General features: G+C 32.6%; 1 protein-coding gene across 2 annotated transcripts; it reads right to left on the bottom strand.

Moving 5' to 3' along the window:
• Window positions 1–2,118: 2,118 nt before the first annotated feature.
• LOC100313586 (cytohesin-like protein) lies at window positions 2,119–19,131 on the bottom strand. Of its 2 annotated transcripts, NM_001168053.1 has the most exon segments (14): window positions 2,119–4,862; window positions 5,373–5,442; window positions 5,593–5,674; window positions 6,536–6,613; window positions 6,721–6,797; window positions 11,034–11,145; window positions 11,307–11,455; window positions 13,092–13,204; window positions 13,612–13,692; window positions 13,774–13,892; window positions 14,053–14,119; window positions 15,989–16,053; window positions 16,666–16,739; window positions 18,969–19,114. In NM_001168053.1, coding segments are annotated over 14 exon segments (1,215 nt in total). In that variant the 5' UTR covers window positions 19,024–19,114; the 3' UTR covers window positions 2,119–4,789.
• Between the last annotated feature and the right edge of the window lie 64 nt (window positions 19,132–19,195).

A 19,195-nucleotide genomic window follows, 5' to 3' on the forward strand; every position in this document is an offset into this window, starting at 1 on the left:
AAAACTGCATTAGCTATCACTCCAGAGAAGGATGCTTTATTTTCTTGTGTTTCACAAAAAATATTTAAATTGAAACCTTTTACTGTGAGTTGGCTTCTACCTTAAACGTGTCTGATAGTGTCCATATTCTTTGGGGGGGGGGGTCAGATTCCTGTGTCACGAGCTACAAAGACCATATTAACCAGCCAGGAAGTGACGTTTTGGAGAACACGACCACAACCGACACAATAATGAGTATAAATGGATATTTGTGACACCTAGCAGCCTGTTTAAAACCGTATTCATACGTTTTTGACCGGTATTGGTAGAAGAATATTCTATAAATATCATATTCAATAAATATCATACCTAAGGTAGTCGAAAATTGAAAGATAATGTATTTATTTTAAGAAATCATTATGAATAATATTCGTACCTTTCTCAAAATGTACTCGTAATCAACTGATTCTAAAGCGCCCGCGTTCCAATTTCTAGCTTCAGCATAAGATCAGCGTACGTGAATGCAATCACAATATTTGGTGCGATGGAATGATTAGCCAATCACGGCTCATTATTCGATGTTAGACCAATCAGCTTTCGATTTATCTGCTCCAATTTGAAAATGTAAACAATCCTCTGCAGTCTCTATAAGCGCTACCGTTTGATGCAAGTGCCATTTCACAACCTATGTCCTGTAGTAAACTATTGTTTTATTGTTAACCTGTCTGAATCAAGTCAGGTAAACGGTGTTTGTGTCTAAACTTTTACACAAGTATGAGCCAAAGTTATGAAACTTCCCAGCATGCAATTTTACACAATTTATGAGCTAAAATTATGAAACTTCCCAGCATGCTGAGAATTATTCAGTCAGTCTTTGTTTTTTCCTATCTCGACTAGTGTCATTGCAATGGCACATGCATTGCTTAGATCATTCCATTATCATACTAGACGAGTGTAAAACGCAGATATACACAATTATACGCGTCCTTACACGTGGAAGAAATGGGATACGGATAGCCAGAAACAATGAGACCCGAATGACCCAATGTAACTGTTTCGGGAGATGTTAAGGGACCATATACGTTATCTTCAAAACTTTTATTCCAGTGAAATCGGCATTCTGGGTTATTTACCCAGTTATATTTCTATTTATATGTTAAGTATATGGTCTTACTTCCTAATTATTTAAACTGCAGTGAATTCCATGAAGGCATAAATGTTTTTTTTTATGTAAAATATTTATAAACTTGAAAATATGTAATTGGCTAATTATGATATCTTAGCAAAGGCTCACCGTCCTGATATAGTATCATTTTTCTGCTTGGTAGAAAATATGCCAATGATTGCAGTAAACCTGCAAAGACTCATGGGTAATGGACATTAACAAATGAAACAGTTTTCTTTGGATTTTAATTAAGTGTGTGGGAGTATCGAGATTAAAGTTTTATAAATTTCCATAAAAACATTCATGCTTTCATGCAATTTACTGTATTTTAAAATTTTTATAATTATGAGTTATTGGATATCAGCCGGCATTTTTTGTTGTTGAACATTTTAATCAGTAGTGCCGATATTGAATATTATATATACAAATTATACTAATAATATATACCATGGATAATTAAAGGGGCACCTTTCAGTTAAGCCTAATCTCACAACAAATTTACTTGCTGGATTAAAATAACAATGGATAACAAAAGATAGATTAACATTGTAAACAACATAAACAATAGTGTCACATGATTCTTTGGTGCAATCCATGGGAAAGAGCAGTTCCCCTTTAACAAATTATGCAACTTAATACGGAAGGGGTTCTAAGCGAATTTTCAAACACCCAAATTCAGTGTGTAGCCGAGAGTGAGGGAAAAATCAGATTTGGACGATGCAAATATCAGTTAGAAGTGGCAGTCAAAAACTTACAAAAAACTCACAGGATTACTGAATGTGACTTTATAAATATCATAAGCATATATTGTTGCTGAAAATACATGAACCCAATATAAATTGTGAAAATCAAATGATTTAGGTCTACATTCAATATGGCTGTCCTGATAAATGGCCACTGCGGCATGATCAAATTTTACACTCGTTCAACAACTTGAAACTAGTTGGATAAGTTACAAACAAGACATGCGTGAGCTGATTTAATAAAGATTTATTCATATTTACTACAAATATGAAAATTTACATATTCATTTCAAGCACATCACCTCAAACGCATCAAGGGTCTGAACATTTATCTGGTGGCTGCAAATTTGTTGTATAAACCTAACCAGCAATATCGCCAGCTAATTGGCTGATAATACAGGAACAAAGTATATTTGCAGACAATGTTACTTGCAACACAGCTGCAGTGTCAGCTACCGGTAATTAGCTGCCAACATTCCTGGTTAGGTGGACGAAACAAATTCGTAACCACAGTAAAATGTATTGTCAGCAAAATTTAGTTGAAAGCCCTTTCAATTTTGAATAATTTGACCAAAAATCAAATCAGAAAGTTAGAATGTTTAGGAGTTAGTGATTCTGGTGCGTGTATTGGACTAATTTTAATGAAAATTACTATTCATTGAATATTAATTTTGTAATATAGTCCATCTTTGATTGTTGAACCGAGAATCTCACAAGCAACTCAGTGACTTGACGACACCCAAAGATGCTAAAAACTATCACAACCAGGGCTATGGTACTGCTTGATGTTGTTTGGTTTATAGCACACAGTAAATAGGATAGTTAGGGCATTTATTTACACATATTACTCAAAATGTCAAAGGCTTTAAAAAAAAAGTTTACTAACAATACAAATTTAAGTGAAATGCAGTATAGGATTTCCTGATTGTTTTTTAATTATGAAACTCAATTGTATGCATGTTGCAATCCAAAATGACCACCAAAGTTAAGTCGAGAGGGATTCCCATAGGAATTGTTTCCATGGACAAAGAATTTGTAGTGCTTTACCACCATCTTGCTGACATATTTTTCCCATTTTAGCTAACCAAATTCTACACTAGTTAGACGCATCCTCAACACGAAAAAGCACAACTAGTGTGTTCTGGCAAAATATACATTGTTTAAGTGCAATTTGAGAAAATCAAATTAAAATATTTTGTATTTGTAAGTTAATACTGGCAATGTTTTATCTGCACATATTGTGGACATCATACACTGTATATACAAATGTTCTATGGCTTTATCGTGTAGAGATACACTGAATATTTGACTTCCTGAAAGCACTACATTCATTAGGCAGCGCAAGTAAATTTTATGTACTGTAAAAGGGTTAATTATTCACTGGGTTGTAATTTTGCTTATTTCGCTGTCTGGAAAATGCGCTAAAGTAAAACCCAGTGAATATGTAAAATTTAGCATAGAACACATTATCTAAATAATAAAACCATGAATTTAAAACCCACTGAATATGCATGAAATGGTAAATCAGTGAAATTTAAACCCAGTGAAAATTAGTCATTTTACAGTATATAAATACATTTACCATGCACTGTATACGTTGTACAACCCTATATCAAAAACAATACACAATGATAAGTTTCATGAACTACCAAAAACTACTATTGTTTCAGGAAATAAACAGTCTGTTTTCATCCTGTAGCGTCACTATAAATAGACCTCAATTCAGTACTGCGATTTGATGATATGCCATTTTCGAAGACACTTTCCTGTTTGGCACCACCTATGAATACACCTATAAATAGATACTATTGTAGTTGATAATTAATTAATATAATAATAAAACATAAAAGTTTATTTTAAAGAGTGAAAAAAATATATAAGGCTCCAGGAACCAGCCCAGAATTTTATTGTATGTTCAATATCAAAAGAAATTGACTTGACAATGATAAGAACATAGATATGAAAACAATATATAACTATGGATATGAAAGCAGTATAGTAGCCTGATTGCAAACAAACTTGTCTCTTGGTATAACAATGACTAGATACAAGCGGTTAACAATTTAGTTAAGTTACACATTAGTATGTAACACATTAATATGTTGTCTGACATGGTTCGTGACACATTAGCATTGAACCTTTGCTGACAGATTAACTTTGATGCAAAGAAGTCTGTTGGGGACACCATAATATCAATCACCAACAATGTCATGCTAATTTGTATTAACAGGTTTTAAAAAATATCTTAATTTAAAAATAAAGGAAAGATTGAATAAGTCACCAGTTTAACAAAAAGACTTTCCAGCATAGACGTTTCAAAATGTTAAGATTTGAAACGCTGATTAAATACTTGCAGCATGTATAAGAGCAGATTGTGAGAGTCGTATTTTATCTGTACTAGTGAAGTAACAAGTTGATTTTTAATCATTTTATTTACCTTTCAATATTGGGTTACATGGTAAAATTCCTAAGATAATTTTATTTATATCCAGTAAAACGCATAGTATGAATTTTAATGATAAATCTAATGTCATGATTTGTATATGTTGTCATGCTCCACGAACCATGTACTGAAAATATTTTTGTGACCACACATATATATTACACATCAAGGGGATCTGAGGAAAATGTCATTCTCAATGTCATACTGTCTACATGTTATCAGTTATATTGAGCAGAATCTAATAAAATTGTTAACCTCTTTTGCAACAAAATGCACACATAGTTGTGTTGAGATTTCAAATGCTTTCAATGACGACTGAATGTATGTTTCAGTTTGTTTTCATTCCAGTTCAGAAGAATTATAGTCTTTGTTTAATATAATAATATGGTTGTTTTGACTGAATATAGACTTTATAATAAAACCTTACATAATTGTTATGATCTAAATGTTGAAAACATGTTACACTTTATGAGTTGCTTTTTTCTTTCTTGCTACCAACATGTTGTAGAATGGATCTTGACTGATACTGGCTCTGAAAATAAAAACGTGTATTATATTAAAACAACTTGTGTTGAATTGGTGTAGACCCTAAATATTTATAGTTAGATAGGCACCAAATAAGTCACTTGGCTTGTGCAAATTTCAGCATTCAAAAAAGTAATGTGGGTAAATTTGGTGATCAACTTGTTCAGTTGTTTCTATAGCAACCAAGAGGTGGCCCATTAGAAATTCAAGGTGGCAGAATTAAAATTACAAATCTATTTCTTATAATATAACATAACACACACATATGGAATAACAAAAATTACAGCGAGGTCATCATTGAAGAGGAAAAAAATATTTTGCAGAGTTTATCTACCATCATCCCCCAAAATTTCTAATAGTCCATCTCTAACTATGAACAAATTCAGTACTATTAGTATCCAAGCAATCTTGTACAACTAATCTCAATGAATCACTACATCCAACTGTTTCTTATGCAACTCAAAACTTGTAAAATTAAACCGACAAAAAGGCACAACTACAAATACAGTTCATTTACCTGATACTCTTGGTCCAATCATCCCTCTCATCCGCGGAGGCCGCAGACATTCTATAAATTTGATGGCGTCCTACAAACAAAATGGATAATTAAAATGGGTTCAGCTGAATTGACAAACATCATCAGATGTGACAGCTGCATTGCATTCCATAGTATGTAGTAAGAATGATAATTAGGAAGACACATGCCTTATTTCAATATTTCATTCTATGTGACTCACCTTCTACAACTTTTCCTTCAGCATCTGTTTTACAAGCTTTGATAACACTGTTTCCATCTGATGAGAACAGCTCAAAACAAAACTGAAAGAACAAATACATGTAGGCTTGTTTCTTTGACTTTAATAAGGACGTAAAAGACTTAATATGTCAAAGATTTCCTGATTCTCTAGCATTCGTTTGGAAAATTGTTTGCAAGTGACATTTCGTGTCGCTAAACCCCAGAGAAATTTTCACTGCTAAAAAATCTCATGATTTTCACGGATTCATGTCAATTTGTCTCTCACGAAATTAAAGCAATATACAGAACTGTAAATTTAATGCAGTTGTATTTTTTATATCAGAAAGGTCACTACAATGAGATTACAGTGAAATTTCCTGGAAACCAATTAAACTTCCAGTTTCATTAATCCTAAAATACTATTCCGGAAAAGCAAACAAGGTTTATTTTATTTTAAATTCAGGCCAACAAAATTTCTGGTGGTCTTAAAGTTGCTTGTGATGTACCGATAAGATTGTATTGTAAAAGCATTAATTTTCACTGCAATGTAGTTTCCTTATATATTTTTAAATTCACATGTTTTCCAGCGAAACAATGACTTCCATTCTAATTTTGCATGGATTTAATTTAGCGAATTTAAGTTATAGAGAAATTAAAACCAAATGAAAAATTAATGTTTATAATAATGAAACTTTATTTGGCCATCTTTGATTTTGCCAAAAATAAAATAAGTACTCTGTACCACATGAAAATTCAATAAAATACCCATGAATAACTGGGCTACAGGTAACCTACAATAATTTGACTTATCAAGAGTTCCGATTTAGTGAAATCAGACAAAACGTTTACAACAACCCCTAGAGGTATTGTAATGGTGGTTCTTGTGCCAATACTACAAAGTGTACAGATCACCATTAGGACTGATAGTTAGAAAGTTCACTTACTGGTTTTTTACTTTCTTTGATATCATTATCTTTGACATTGAGATTTTCTAATGGAATGATGCCTCTGGGTTCCTTATCCTATTAACAAATCACATCTTATTTGTAAGTGGCTAAAATTGAAAATATATCTTAAAAAAATATCTTAGAAATGAGAATAAGAGTTAAATTGTGTAATAAATACTTACTGTTGTATATTCAAAATAATAAAGACAGTTATCTGTCAGAATAAACCACCTTCTTTTCCAGTTTTTATATCTACCTCCTGTGAAATAAAGTGAAGGGCTGTTTAGAAATACATTCAGTTTATTTAAGTTCTTGTCTAAATATTGTTTGAGGTTAAAACAATGATAATTCTAGTGTTTTATACTGTAAATCGCTGTAATTTCTCAAGAAAAATCATGGTGAATTTCGTGAGACAATGAAAATCACAAAATTTTAGAGCAGTGAAAATTTCTACAGATATACTTATCACGTAGTATAGATTACTCGCGCAAAAATGTTTCCATAAAATTATCAAATCAAATCTAAATACAAAGTTTTAGACATTACTGGCATCAATTGTTGTGTCTAATAGCATCTATAGATGCATAAAATCAGGGCATGGAAATAATTTAAATTTTGTCATCAGTAAGAATTACATGTTTTCAAGCTCGGGAAAGTTTTTTTTTTATATAGTAGAGGGCCACACTTTATCAATTAATATTGCTCCTTGGCATATAGTGTTGCTAAGAATAGGAACAGAGTATAGTAGAGCCGTATTAGATGGCAACTGCAATCAATCTGTGAGCATCTGAATCTATATGCAATAGTATATTAAAAAAGTTATGAATTAGCATAGAGTTCTAATTTGGCATATTTGTATAAAACTAGTAGTGCTTACACATTAACAGACCAATGCTAATTTGGCGTGTGTTGTACATAATTATTGATTTGATGGAATATATCAAAACGTCTCGGTTGTCATGCAGCACATTCAAATTTGTATGTAACTAATGCATTCTATATATTTTGACTCGTATCAGACAAGCACGAAAACTTCGGCATTTTAACATAGAATAGAATTTTATTTATTGCAGCATATGATATTTATGCAGATATCATTGGATAGAACCGATGGCAGCATTTCATCGTCAAGTAAACAATCCACAACAGCAGAATACTACTCTGAAGCAAGTAGACATGTAATACAGTCAGAGATTAAAAGATTAATGCACTGTAGAAAACTCAATCACACGTTATTTTTTATACACCACATTAGAAGAACAATAAACACCTTAGTAGAGAGTAAAAAAGTAACACAAGATAATTAGTATACATGTAGAATAACTATAACAAACTGTGGTAGCCGATTGTTAGGTTTGTAAGCCGATCGCTACAAAGCAAGGTTCTTCAACATAAACCCGAACAAATTTTGTTGAGGAGATAACCCTTATTGAAAAGTTTAAATATACTTTTTGATTTTCATTTTGATAATAATGAGCTACAATCAGCTGATAAATTGTTTTATATCATATTCTCCTCAATCTTCCAAAAGTTGTTGACACTGAACTTGTTTCTCATTATACAGTTTTGTCATCAGCTAAAAAGGCAGCATATCACTATGTGTATAAGCTACTGATTCAAATTTGACTACACTTTCCTTTATAAATTATAATTAAAGAAAAATACATGCACAACCACATGCAGCATTGCTACACAGATGCCATATCTAGGTGGGTAGGTAACTTACGTCCTGATAAATGCATTAAAGTTGCCAGAGTGCCAGTGTAAAGTTTAGAAAAAAAGAAGCAGAACATAAGAAGAATAATAAATATTTAGTCAGCATTGTAATTATTGTTATATTGTGCACAGCAATTATAACTAGCTTGTACAGTTTAGTTTGTGCCATGAGTTCAAATAACAAAACAATCAATGATATGTAGACATTAATAATTATGTTGAGCTAAAACCTAAGGATGATAAGACACCGCTACAAGCATAGTATACAAAATACTCAATAAAAGATATTGTTCAAAGTCTGAAATTATATTTTGATGTACTGTAGTTGCTGTCAGTAGTGACAGCTGTGTGTTAATGGTTGACCCAATTCTGATTTACTGTTTCACCGCCAAATTATGGACATCAAAACAGAAAACATTGCCAGCTATTAACATCTCTCCCCAGTACCGTAAAATCTGTATTAGAAGCCACATTCCTAATAGAAGTCACACTCATACTCTTTGAACAAATGAGGATAAAAAAATTCATCATTCGTCATTATGTGTAGAAGCCATACCCCCTCTATTGCTTTGTACCATTTTTTTTTATAAACTGCAGCTTCGAACACAGATTTTGCAGTAGTAGTTGGGATATGATAAAGTTATAAATCATTATCAACAGGAGATGTCAAACTAATACTGAAGGACATTATGAAAAATGCAATTTTTTTTCAGTTTATTTCAACCAGTCTGAAAAAACATATCCAACATATGTACTAACATAATGCTAGTATTGGTAAAAAGAATTTGCAATTGGTAATGATGATTTGATCAAACCAGTTCTTATCATCTTGAGACATGTGAAGCAAACCAGTAAGATAGATGCCTAAAATGAATTGTATGAATGATATCCAGTGTCTTATCATCAAAATAAACTGCATATAAGCTGTGTGAAAACAAACAGTCATTTTCTATGATACATGAGCAAATAACTGTTCTATTCTATCTGTAGCACATGCACTTTAATATGTAAATGATTATGTATAGACACAAATAAATCACATTTCAATAATCCAGCATACAATAAATTTGGTTTTTATTTATTCGTCTCTATAGAACAAATATGGTAGTTAAAATTGAATACAAATGCATAATAGAATTCTAGTCAATCATACTATCTCAGATTAATGTGAGATACATGTATTTAATTGAAGTATGCATGTAAATGAGTTACTACAAGAACTTTAACAGTATATGTAACATGTACATGTATGTGCATTACATATGTGAACACTGGTACTGTGACAACTTTAACATCATATAGTGAATGGGTTAGAAAATTAAATGCACAAGAGGGTGCTGAGTTGAGAACACATAAATTAACACATGTACATATAAAGTGGAGCTATGTTTGTTAGTGTGTAACAATGAAAAGTTATTTCACACATAGCCATTTCAAGAGCAAATTGTTCAATCCACTGCAACAAACATTACAAAGAGTATAGTTTTTGAAGACATTCTTCTCTCATTATGCTGCCAGCACAATTATTGCATATTAAAAGTGGTTTTCCAAACAGTGTCTGGATTGCAGGAACTTTATCACTAAGGCAATTTGGTTTTACACATGATAATAATAGTTTGTTAATAATAATTTCGTTTTTTTGGTTAAGAGGAAAATACAACTTTATATTCTTTTCGTACTTCATAGTGTTAAAACCTTTAAATAGAACAAGTTTAACCCAAAATTTAGTGCAAATAATTTCATATTTTGTAAAAATTTCCTTACCATTTTGGATTATGAAGATATTGCTTTTTAGTTTTGGATCAATAGGTTTGTTGTAAATTTATATCAATATTTCATGTGGAAATGAGCAGACTATACAAAATCAGTTTGCAGATGGCGTTCAAAAGCTGACAATGGCGCTGACAAAGCTGACAAATATTATAATTGTTATTCAACTACAATGTAGATTAGCCTACTTGTACATGATTCTATTATTATACATACAATGCAGACACTGTTTTGATATTTACTACAATGTATAACCAGAATAATTTGATTCAAGTCCATGGCTGACCTCTTACACAGAATACAACATTGAATTAATTAAAAACATGAAATCACATACATGTATGCAAATGATGAATGCTGAAAATAAAACCCAGGGACGATGCATAAACACAGAGCTTGTTGAAAACAGTGATGTAATCCTATACATACATATGTACATGTATGATCAACATCATTTTTCAATTGAGAATGCAAATCCTTCAAAATACTGGTCAGAAATATTTTTCTAGTCAAGATAACATATCTATGATAAAGTGACAAATTTTTGGCATTACCGATAAAACCTTGTTATACAAAACTTTTCTCTGATTTCAGGTTTAATTTTGAATCAAACAGAATATGATATGATTTTTTTTATCAGGAATTTCAAATATTTGGTCAGCAATAGCAAAATTTTTTAACCAGTAAAGAAAGCAGACAATAGGGATGAAAGTTGATGGAATGAGAGATTTATGAAGTTGGCATACCTGCATTAATATCAAATGCATTAAGATACGTGTATGAAGTGTGTGGTGCCGGAAAAATGTTTGAGATCTACATGTACATGTATGACGGCACAGAATGATGTATCGTAATTTCTCTATTAATAGCATATGCTCTTGAGTATTTGACAGAAATTGTTAATTGATCCAGTATACAATCAAATTTTTTTGTGTGCGCTTCTAATACAGGAAATAGAGTACATCATTAAAGCCACTGTATGATGTGTATGAAGATCGCATACAATTACCTTGTTTTAGGAGCCATCCTTCTTTATCTGGATTAAAGAATGTATGTGTCAAATCATTCCCATCGTCATCAGGTATTTTGAACGGCTCCTTCTTTATACTATCATACAAGCTCTGCAAAGCCAATAAATAACAAGCAATATTATACAACTAGCATAACAGGATTGCATTCACCTGAGTAATACGAGTATATATCTTCACTGTATTGTCTCCATGCATACATTGTAGCATTCTGATGATCACTACACGATGAACCTAGTTGTCAGTTGACTTACCTCAAGTAATTCTCTCGGTAGATCACCACCGTCATTAATACCTCTATTCATTGATATAAACCTCTCCACAGATGGTTTATCTCTCACACTAGGGTTATGTAGACTAGTGTTTAACATTATTATAGCAAATGATAACACATAGCATGTATCTAAAAATAAAAACAAAAAACATTACAGTTCCACATGGCGAATCAAAACAAACAAAACAGACAGTGTTTGTATTCTTGCATGCATAGAAACTTGCAGATTCTAGACATACGACTCGACTCTAAATCCTTTCAAACTCTGAACACATTGACCAACAGGCCATGCATGGCACAGTCCCCGATAGTTATCAAATTTAAGATATATAGTTTTGTTTATAATAATATAGCTGGAATATAACCATGTCAGGAATATGATTTTTTTAACATTAAAATGATTGACATTTGTATCTGATCGTCAAACAAGTACTTGTCCCTGGAACAGCATTCAAAATCAGCCATTTTGAATACATGTATATATATAACATGATGTATAAAGAATATATAAAATTTGAATATAATCAGTCAAAGCATTTAAGACATATGGCTCTAGAAGCCCAATCATTAAAACAAAATGGCTGCCAGTCAGCCATTTTGAATCCAATCTGAAAAATAAAATGACGTGCATCAAGGTCCTATAATGCCTAATGTATATACCAAGTTTGAACAAAATCCATCTGTAAACGGCCGCGAAATGCTTGATTTTGATGATTTTTAGCACTGCGTCCAAACAGGGACTACTGTAAAATCTGTATTAAAAGCTGCGGCTTCTATTAAAATGGTACAATGCAACAGAGGAGATACAGCTTCTATTAGAGCATCTACACATATGCGACCTGGTAAATTTTTGGGTCTCAATTGTTCAAAAAGAATGGGTGCGGCTTCTATTGGGGATGCGGCTTCTAATACAGATTTTACGGTAATAATGGTCATCATAATCTAACTTGACCATCTTGCGACCCTAGGCCCCAAGACATTCAATTACTTGAACAGGATTTTTGCAACAAACATTTTTGTGCTAGTTTTTGTACATTTTGTTTATTTTTCTATTACTGTAAAATACTTTATTTTCACTTGGAATTAATTTTCGCTATTTTCACTAAAGGAATGATTCAAGGAAAATTAAATCCAGCGAATATACCTTTTTTCCTATATTTTACATTCAACTCGTCAAAAATCAGTGAAAATAAATTCCATAAAAAACACCCAAAAAGTTTTTTAAGCTGAAATTAATTCCAGCTAAAATAAAGTATTTTTAAATACTGTATTATATTGTTAATTTTAGACCAAAGCGACATAATTGCCCATTTGCTACTGGTCTTTATAATCATTTTTTTTTTTTTTGTAAAGACAAAATTAATGGATTCAATTTGGCTTTCAAAGGGTTCTTCAAGCGTGATGTGATGTGGCTACAGATCCTTAAATCATATAGATGAATCACTGGAAAGATTTTCCTAACCCCCCACATAAACCCTAACCCCTAGCCCTCAATGTAACTGTATATACACCTCTGGAAATAAATATACATGTCTTGGAGAGGGACATGTATGTATAATTAAATTGGGGAAGGGTACAGGAGGGGCAAGGTTAGTATTAAAGTTATGGTTGAGGAGACCCTAAGAAACTCTTACCACATCACCATAGAAAATTTCAACTACAGGTCATACACCATGTCTATAGACAAGGATTTAGATGGCCAATAAAACATGGTTTAAAATGGTTTTAAGACCAGTTGTAGTGACCATAGCATACAAGTTATTACCTTCATTAGTGAACACCCCTGGATTACTCTCACAATATCTCTTGGCAAACGCTTCCATCATTCGGTCTATTTTCTGTGCTTCCCCTGGTAATCGGAAACTCCATAAAAATTGTCTACAAAGATAACATACAAACTGTTGACAGTGGAAAGGAAACAAGTAGAGAATTGTGCAAGTTTATACAGAATATGTATATGTACTCTAAACTGTTTTTGTGATAACTTGTTGGTATTCATGAGGATAACAATTTGCAATTGTCACTGTGACCTGATGTTTTAATGATACTAGTTTTTTGTAAATATGCTGTACATTAATAAGCTGCTTGTCCCTTTGACACAATCGTTATTGCACAGTACTGTGACACACATACTTGTCTGTTGAACAACTCGATAGTAACATTTGCATTGAATCATGAATTAACATAAGTATGTGTGGCCTACACATACCCTGCATGTCAATATTACTAACAGAAATTTTTCTGTACCTAGATGACAATTTTGTTGAACAGAAAATTTCACATACCTGAGTGCCTGCACCAATATCATATCAGCAAACTCATGAAGATATACAAAGGATTGTAGTACTTTTATGTTGAAATCATTACTGTAAAATAGTAGGGTCATTAGTGCTGTGCATATAAAATTATATAAACAATCAATTATAAATATTAATGTGTGTACTTACAACTCTCCAAGATAGTTACCGATGGCAGTTTTATTGAGTCCTTCACCTTTGTACAGAAACTGCGCAACTTCTTCAGGTGTGTTTTTCAATAATCCATTGTCTATCATATACTCTATGCCCTGTAGACAAAAATCAAAATGTGACACCATGACAATAGATGCATACGCCTATCCCTTCAGAAAACTTAAATGTAATATTGAGCCAAAATACCCTTTGTGGCAACAAATGTGTTGTATACAAATTAACGACTATTGTCTACGATGTGATTTTGACACATACCTTTTTCGGGTCCATGCCGAATTTTCGAGTGGCAGCGATTATCTTTTTAGTTCTACTATCAGTTTTGCTGTAGAAAAAAAAAAAGAATTGTCACAACTATATTGAACATTGCATGCACATATCAAGTAATGTTGTACCTAGAACTTTTTAAGAGGTTATTGATGTTAATTATTTCTATAACAAAGTAAATATGCAAATGAAATACTATTAAGATGCAAAACAGCCACCATGCTTGGATAATAAAGTGGAAAGAACACTTGTATCAAGTAAATAGATTTGCACATCTTATATTCTCTTCTCTAACAATTTTAATTAGTGCTGTGAAAATACTGTAAATGGAAAACATTTTTTTGGGATTTTTGTATTTAAATTTATATTATTTAAATTTGAAAACTAACAAAACATAAGTAGGCAGCAACAACATCAAATTAAACCTGATAATTTAAATTCCAGAGATTGGCTCACACACATCATATCCATGTGTTTAAAATAGACTATGTAAATTATAGACTCCTCAAGAGTATTTCTACACTGCAATGACTGACATAGGTTGTGAATACCAATTATGTTGGTGAATTTATCATATTCCAAACTTCTCAAGATCCTACATAATGTGTAAAATTGAATGTAAAACAAGACAACAGCCAAGTGTTCCAGTGTTTCAATTACTGCTCACTTGTACGCCTGGCACGGGTAACTATTCAGCCGGGCTAGAGAAAATTTCAAGTCACTAGCCCTGTGGTTGGGAAGATTTTTTGAGAAAATAAATAAAATAGTACTTTTTACGCAACATGTCTATGATTGTTGTCAAATTAATGTACCTAGAGGTCTGATGCGATCATTTGACACGTGCAACATGTAAAACAAGTATAAACAACAACAATACATGAATGATGCATGATTTGAAATTTCACACTATACGCGATTTCAGTGAACTCTCACAATATGCAAGAAACAATTGAAAGTACGTAAATCAAATATTGAAAACATAAGCAGGACCGATAGACTTTTAGCAGGGCAGGCAAGTTTTTAAAGTTACTGTCTTGTTGTTTGGTAAATGAATGGTCAAAACATTGCACAGGAACTTAAAAAGCAGAAGTTTTCGGGTACTATTTTCACATTGGAGAATATGTGATACACATTTGATAGTCAATTTTGATGAAGTAAGGGTATCTGAATGCCATGTTCCATCTAGAAGATTGGTATTTTGACATTGAAAACAAAAAAATTTAAACTCAAAATCAAATGATGTTGAGTTTTTGTAGCAACGCTTGGAATGTGCCTATCACACATTATGCAAGACCTTGTGGAAGTACGAAAAATTATCTATTATTTTTGTATTTCCTATACAATGTATGTACGTCTCTCTTATGTGGCAGCTGAGGTTGTTGACAACAAACAAACTAACAATCACCTTGTTCACATGTGCTAACAAACATGGCTAGATTGCTTTGTAAATACTCCTCCTAAGCTAAACCTAAAATCTGCATACATTACATCGCAGTGGTTACACCTCTTTATGCCCTATTCACTTACCATTGTGTCACTGTTAGAAAATGTTGTTTAAACATTTATTCATACATCTCGATACAGAGAGTAGCCCAGGCCAATAGAAGAAGAATAATTATTCAAAAGTAGGTTAAAATCAACTCTGGGTTATTTCACCTTAACCATTTACCATGCATTATATCAACATTCCTTTAAATTCACCCTAAATTCCATCAGGACTTTTTTTTTTTCAACTTACCAACTGATTGGTCCATTTATGGTGATATTACTAGTACTACTACAAACAGACCTTGCAACAAAAAGTATTACTAACACTCAAAGCTGGGCATTTACACAATATATATGATAAAATGATAATGTAAAAGTTGATTTTCATTAACGCAATGCCACACAGCCACAACACAATGTGATTTGTTACACTACTTACCTATCATCTATTTCATCCATCTTCACCAATTCACAATCAACATCTGCTATCTCACATTTTAATTGCTGACAGTAAAACAAGACATACAATAACTGATTAATAAACATAGGTTAACAAGTCAGGTCATCTATGTACACATACATCTACAATGTGTATGTAAATTTACAGAGTCTTTTTTAATCCTTTGAGCACCAGATTGGTACAACATTTTGCTTGTTTTTTTTCTATATTTCTTTTTTTTTTTAATTTCAATCAAATGAACAAAATTTTCTATTGGCCACAAGTCTCAGTAAAAATTTTGGAGATAAAAGTCAACTGTGATACTCAAAGGGTCAATTTGAATGCCATCATTATGGTATATGTATTTTTCTATTTGTTTATTCCAGAGAAAAAAAACATTGCCCAATGGCAGCATGACATGTTGAAGACTACGAAAAAATTACAACTACTGGTATGCAGGTTTATTTTGTGGAAAGTGACATAAGTTGACTCTAGCATTCAAAGGGTTACCGGTAATACGAGTAAAAAATCTCTACATGTTTGGGATGTTATTTTTCACAGTCAAAACTATTCTGATGTCTGAGATTGCAATCAAATTATCATTTGAATATTATTGGCAGAAAAATCTAAATTCTGAAGATGCAAAACCAGTGAGACTAGCTGAGTGAAACACTAACCTGAATTTCTGACAATAACTTTTCTTTCCTGATTCGTATGTCAGCCAGCAAAGCCTCTTCTTCAGGAGTTAAATCTGAGAAGAGTACATTTCATTTTTTGACTTGGCTACACCAGATACAAACATGTATGTAAATGAAAGTGATCCTCTGTGTCAGTTGTAATCCTCACAATACACAGACAATCTTGAACCAGTTGTTATAGGGATTCAATTTAACAAATACATGTAAACACAGGGATTGCGTTAACCCCATATTTTGCTTCCCGGACTCCAATTATTGAAGAGGGTCCCAGTTTTTCAGGCAAGCTCGGGTCCAATCTCTAATAAAGTTATAAAGGGTCAAATTTGAATTTCTTAAAATTTTGTAAGTGGGACTCGTCTTGCCGAGACACAAGCGCAAACCCTGGTAAACATATCTAAAATGTTATTGTATACATGTATCTAGTACCGGTACAAGCTGAATAGTTTTCAAGAAAACAAATAATTAATTGTAAATTAACAATTCTAATTAAATATAGCCATAAGTTCAAAATATGCACTATATTTACACTGGGGAAATCAGAAATGAAGTATCTTATTTACTTTAATGCATCTTCAATAATAGTTGTGTTCACGTTACACGAAGTACGGGCTAAGATTTAAGCTGATTTAGGCTTATCTAGCATATTTGCATTTCGGCTAGACCCAATTGCGTCCACGCACAGGGAGAGCCAGTCGTTAGTACGGGCTAAGGGGCGCGACCAGTTGGTGACCTTTGGCAAGCCGCTATTTACGAACAAAAAATGGATGACACGCGCGAGGTTCTATTTCTGCTGCCGGCATGTTTCGTTCTAATTTTGAAATGACGTGCACAGGAACGCGAGAGAAGACGGACCCAACTTATTTGGATGCACAGAAACAGTATACAACGGGCGTAACAGAATACAGAGTTTTATTAATGCATGTCGTAGACAGCGAACCAAATTTATTTTGTCTACAATTGGAGCTGCTGATTTTGTTACAGTTTGCTTTGATAGATTACGTATCCAATAAATTCAGTATGTCATGGCTATGGAATTACAAACAGATAGGTATACCATTATGCATATGGACTATTCATGCTTTAATCTCCCCAGGACTCAAGAATCATATTCTGTTATGGCTAAAAATCCATGTTTTGATGATTCTGATTTAAAAGGTCAAATAGCATTCATGAACAAATCTGTCATTTTCAATCAAATTGCAAATAATAATAAAAAAACAGCATGCATTTTAGATCGTCTGCTGTAAGCAAATTTTGCACTGAAAAATGTTATTATTTCATTTATGAAAAAAATACATTAATACAAAATGGGAAAGAGTTCCTTTTGTACCACTACCCATACACATACTCTACAGCACTTTCCCAATTTAATTGTATATGCCCCTCCTAAGGACACATATAATTATCTAGTGGGGTGGGGCATATTGAATTGGAGGGAGCTTGGGATTAGGGGGTGGGGGTACAAAAGGAACTCTTCCCAAAAGACAGATCCAGAGCACACAGCAACATAGACAAAATGTTATTATTCTGCATTTGGGTAACAAAACATTGGCCTTCAAGTATACAAGGTAAATTCATCACATGAATTTAACTAGTTACCTACAATTCAACATACATGCATATAAAAAAATGTATTGGTAAAAATTTAGGGTAAATTGAATACTAAGGTGGGGTTGGCATAATTCTGCAAATAAGTATAAAATAAACAAAACCCAATTCAGTGAGCATGCCAGTATGTAATCTTAACACCATATCAGATTATAGATGTATCTGGTTTTCATCAAATAACTGTTTATATAAGATCAAATTACTCAACAAAACTCACTTTCTCCTTGACTGCAACATATTTGATTACCCATGGAGTCCAAAGCATCCATAAACAACAATGCCTGACTATAAAACCATACAATTCAGTGACAGTGCACGAAATGTGTAGTCGGTCTGTCATAAATGCGCAGATGTCTAATTATAAAAAAAACTTTTCACATTCAGTGGCCCTATTATTATGCAAATTAATTATTTCACTAATTGACAGCGAAAATGGTAATAATGCTGGGGGTCAAACTTTAGCAGACAAATCAAAACCATACTGAGGGCAACAAAGACGAGGTTCAGAAAGGTACGCTTTCCTGTAGCCATTCCTACACAGGAAGTCAAAATTACATAGAACGTACAACAGTCTAGTACGGAGAAAAAAACACAAGACTTCCTCCTAAAAAGGAGGTAAATTTTTTGTAATTTTAACATGTGTGTAGCCTTTTTCAAAAAAAAAAAATGTTTACCTGTATTACTTTCACCCCCAGTGGGTATGGTGACATTGAGTGTTCCCATCGTCATCTGGTCAAGTCAGTAAATAGTATCCTTCAAAGCAATCGAAAAAAAAATCACTATTTCCGCAATTTCAGAGTTAGTTAGATTTTCTCTCTCCTCAGCTTCTTCGCTTTGAGACTGAAGTAATCCTATAATTACAAGTACACATACTATCTTTAAATAATCGGAAGTGGTAATC

This window comes from Saccoglossus kowalevskii, chromosome 8 (genome assembly GCF_978046115.1).
Source record: "Saccoglossus kowalevskii chromosome 8, keSacKowa6.1, whole genome shotgun sequence".
NCBI lineage: Eukaryota > Metazoa > Hemichordata > Enteropneusta > Harrimaniidae > Saccoglossus > Saccoglossus kowalevskii.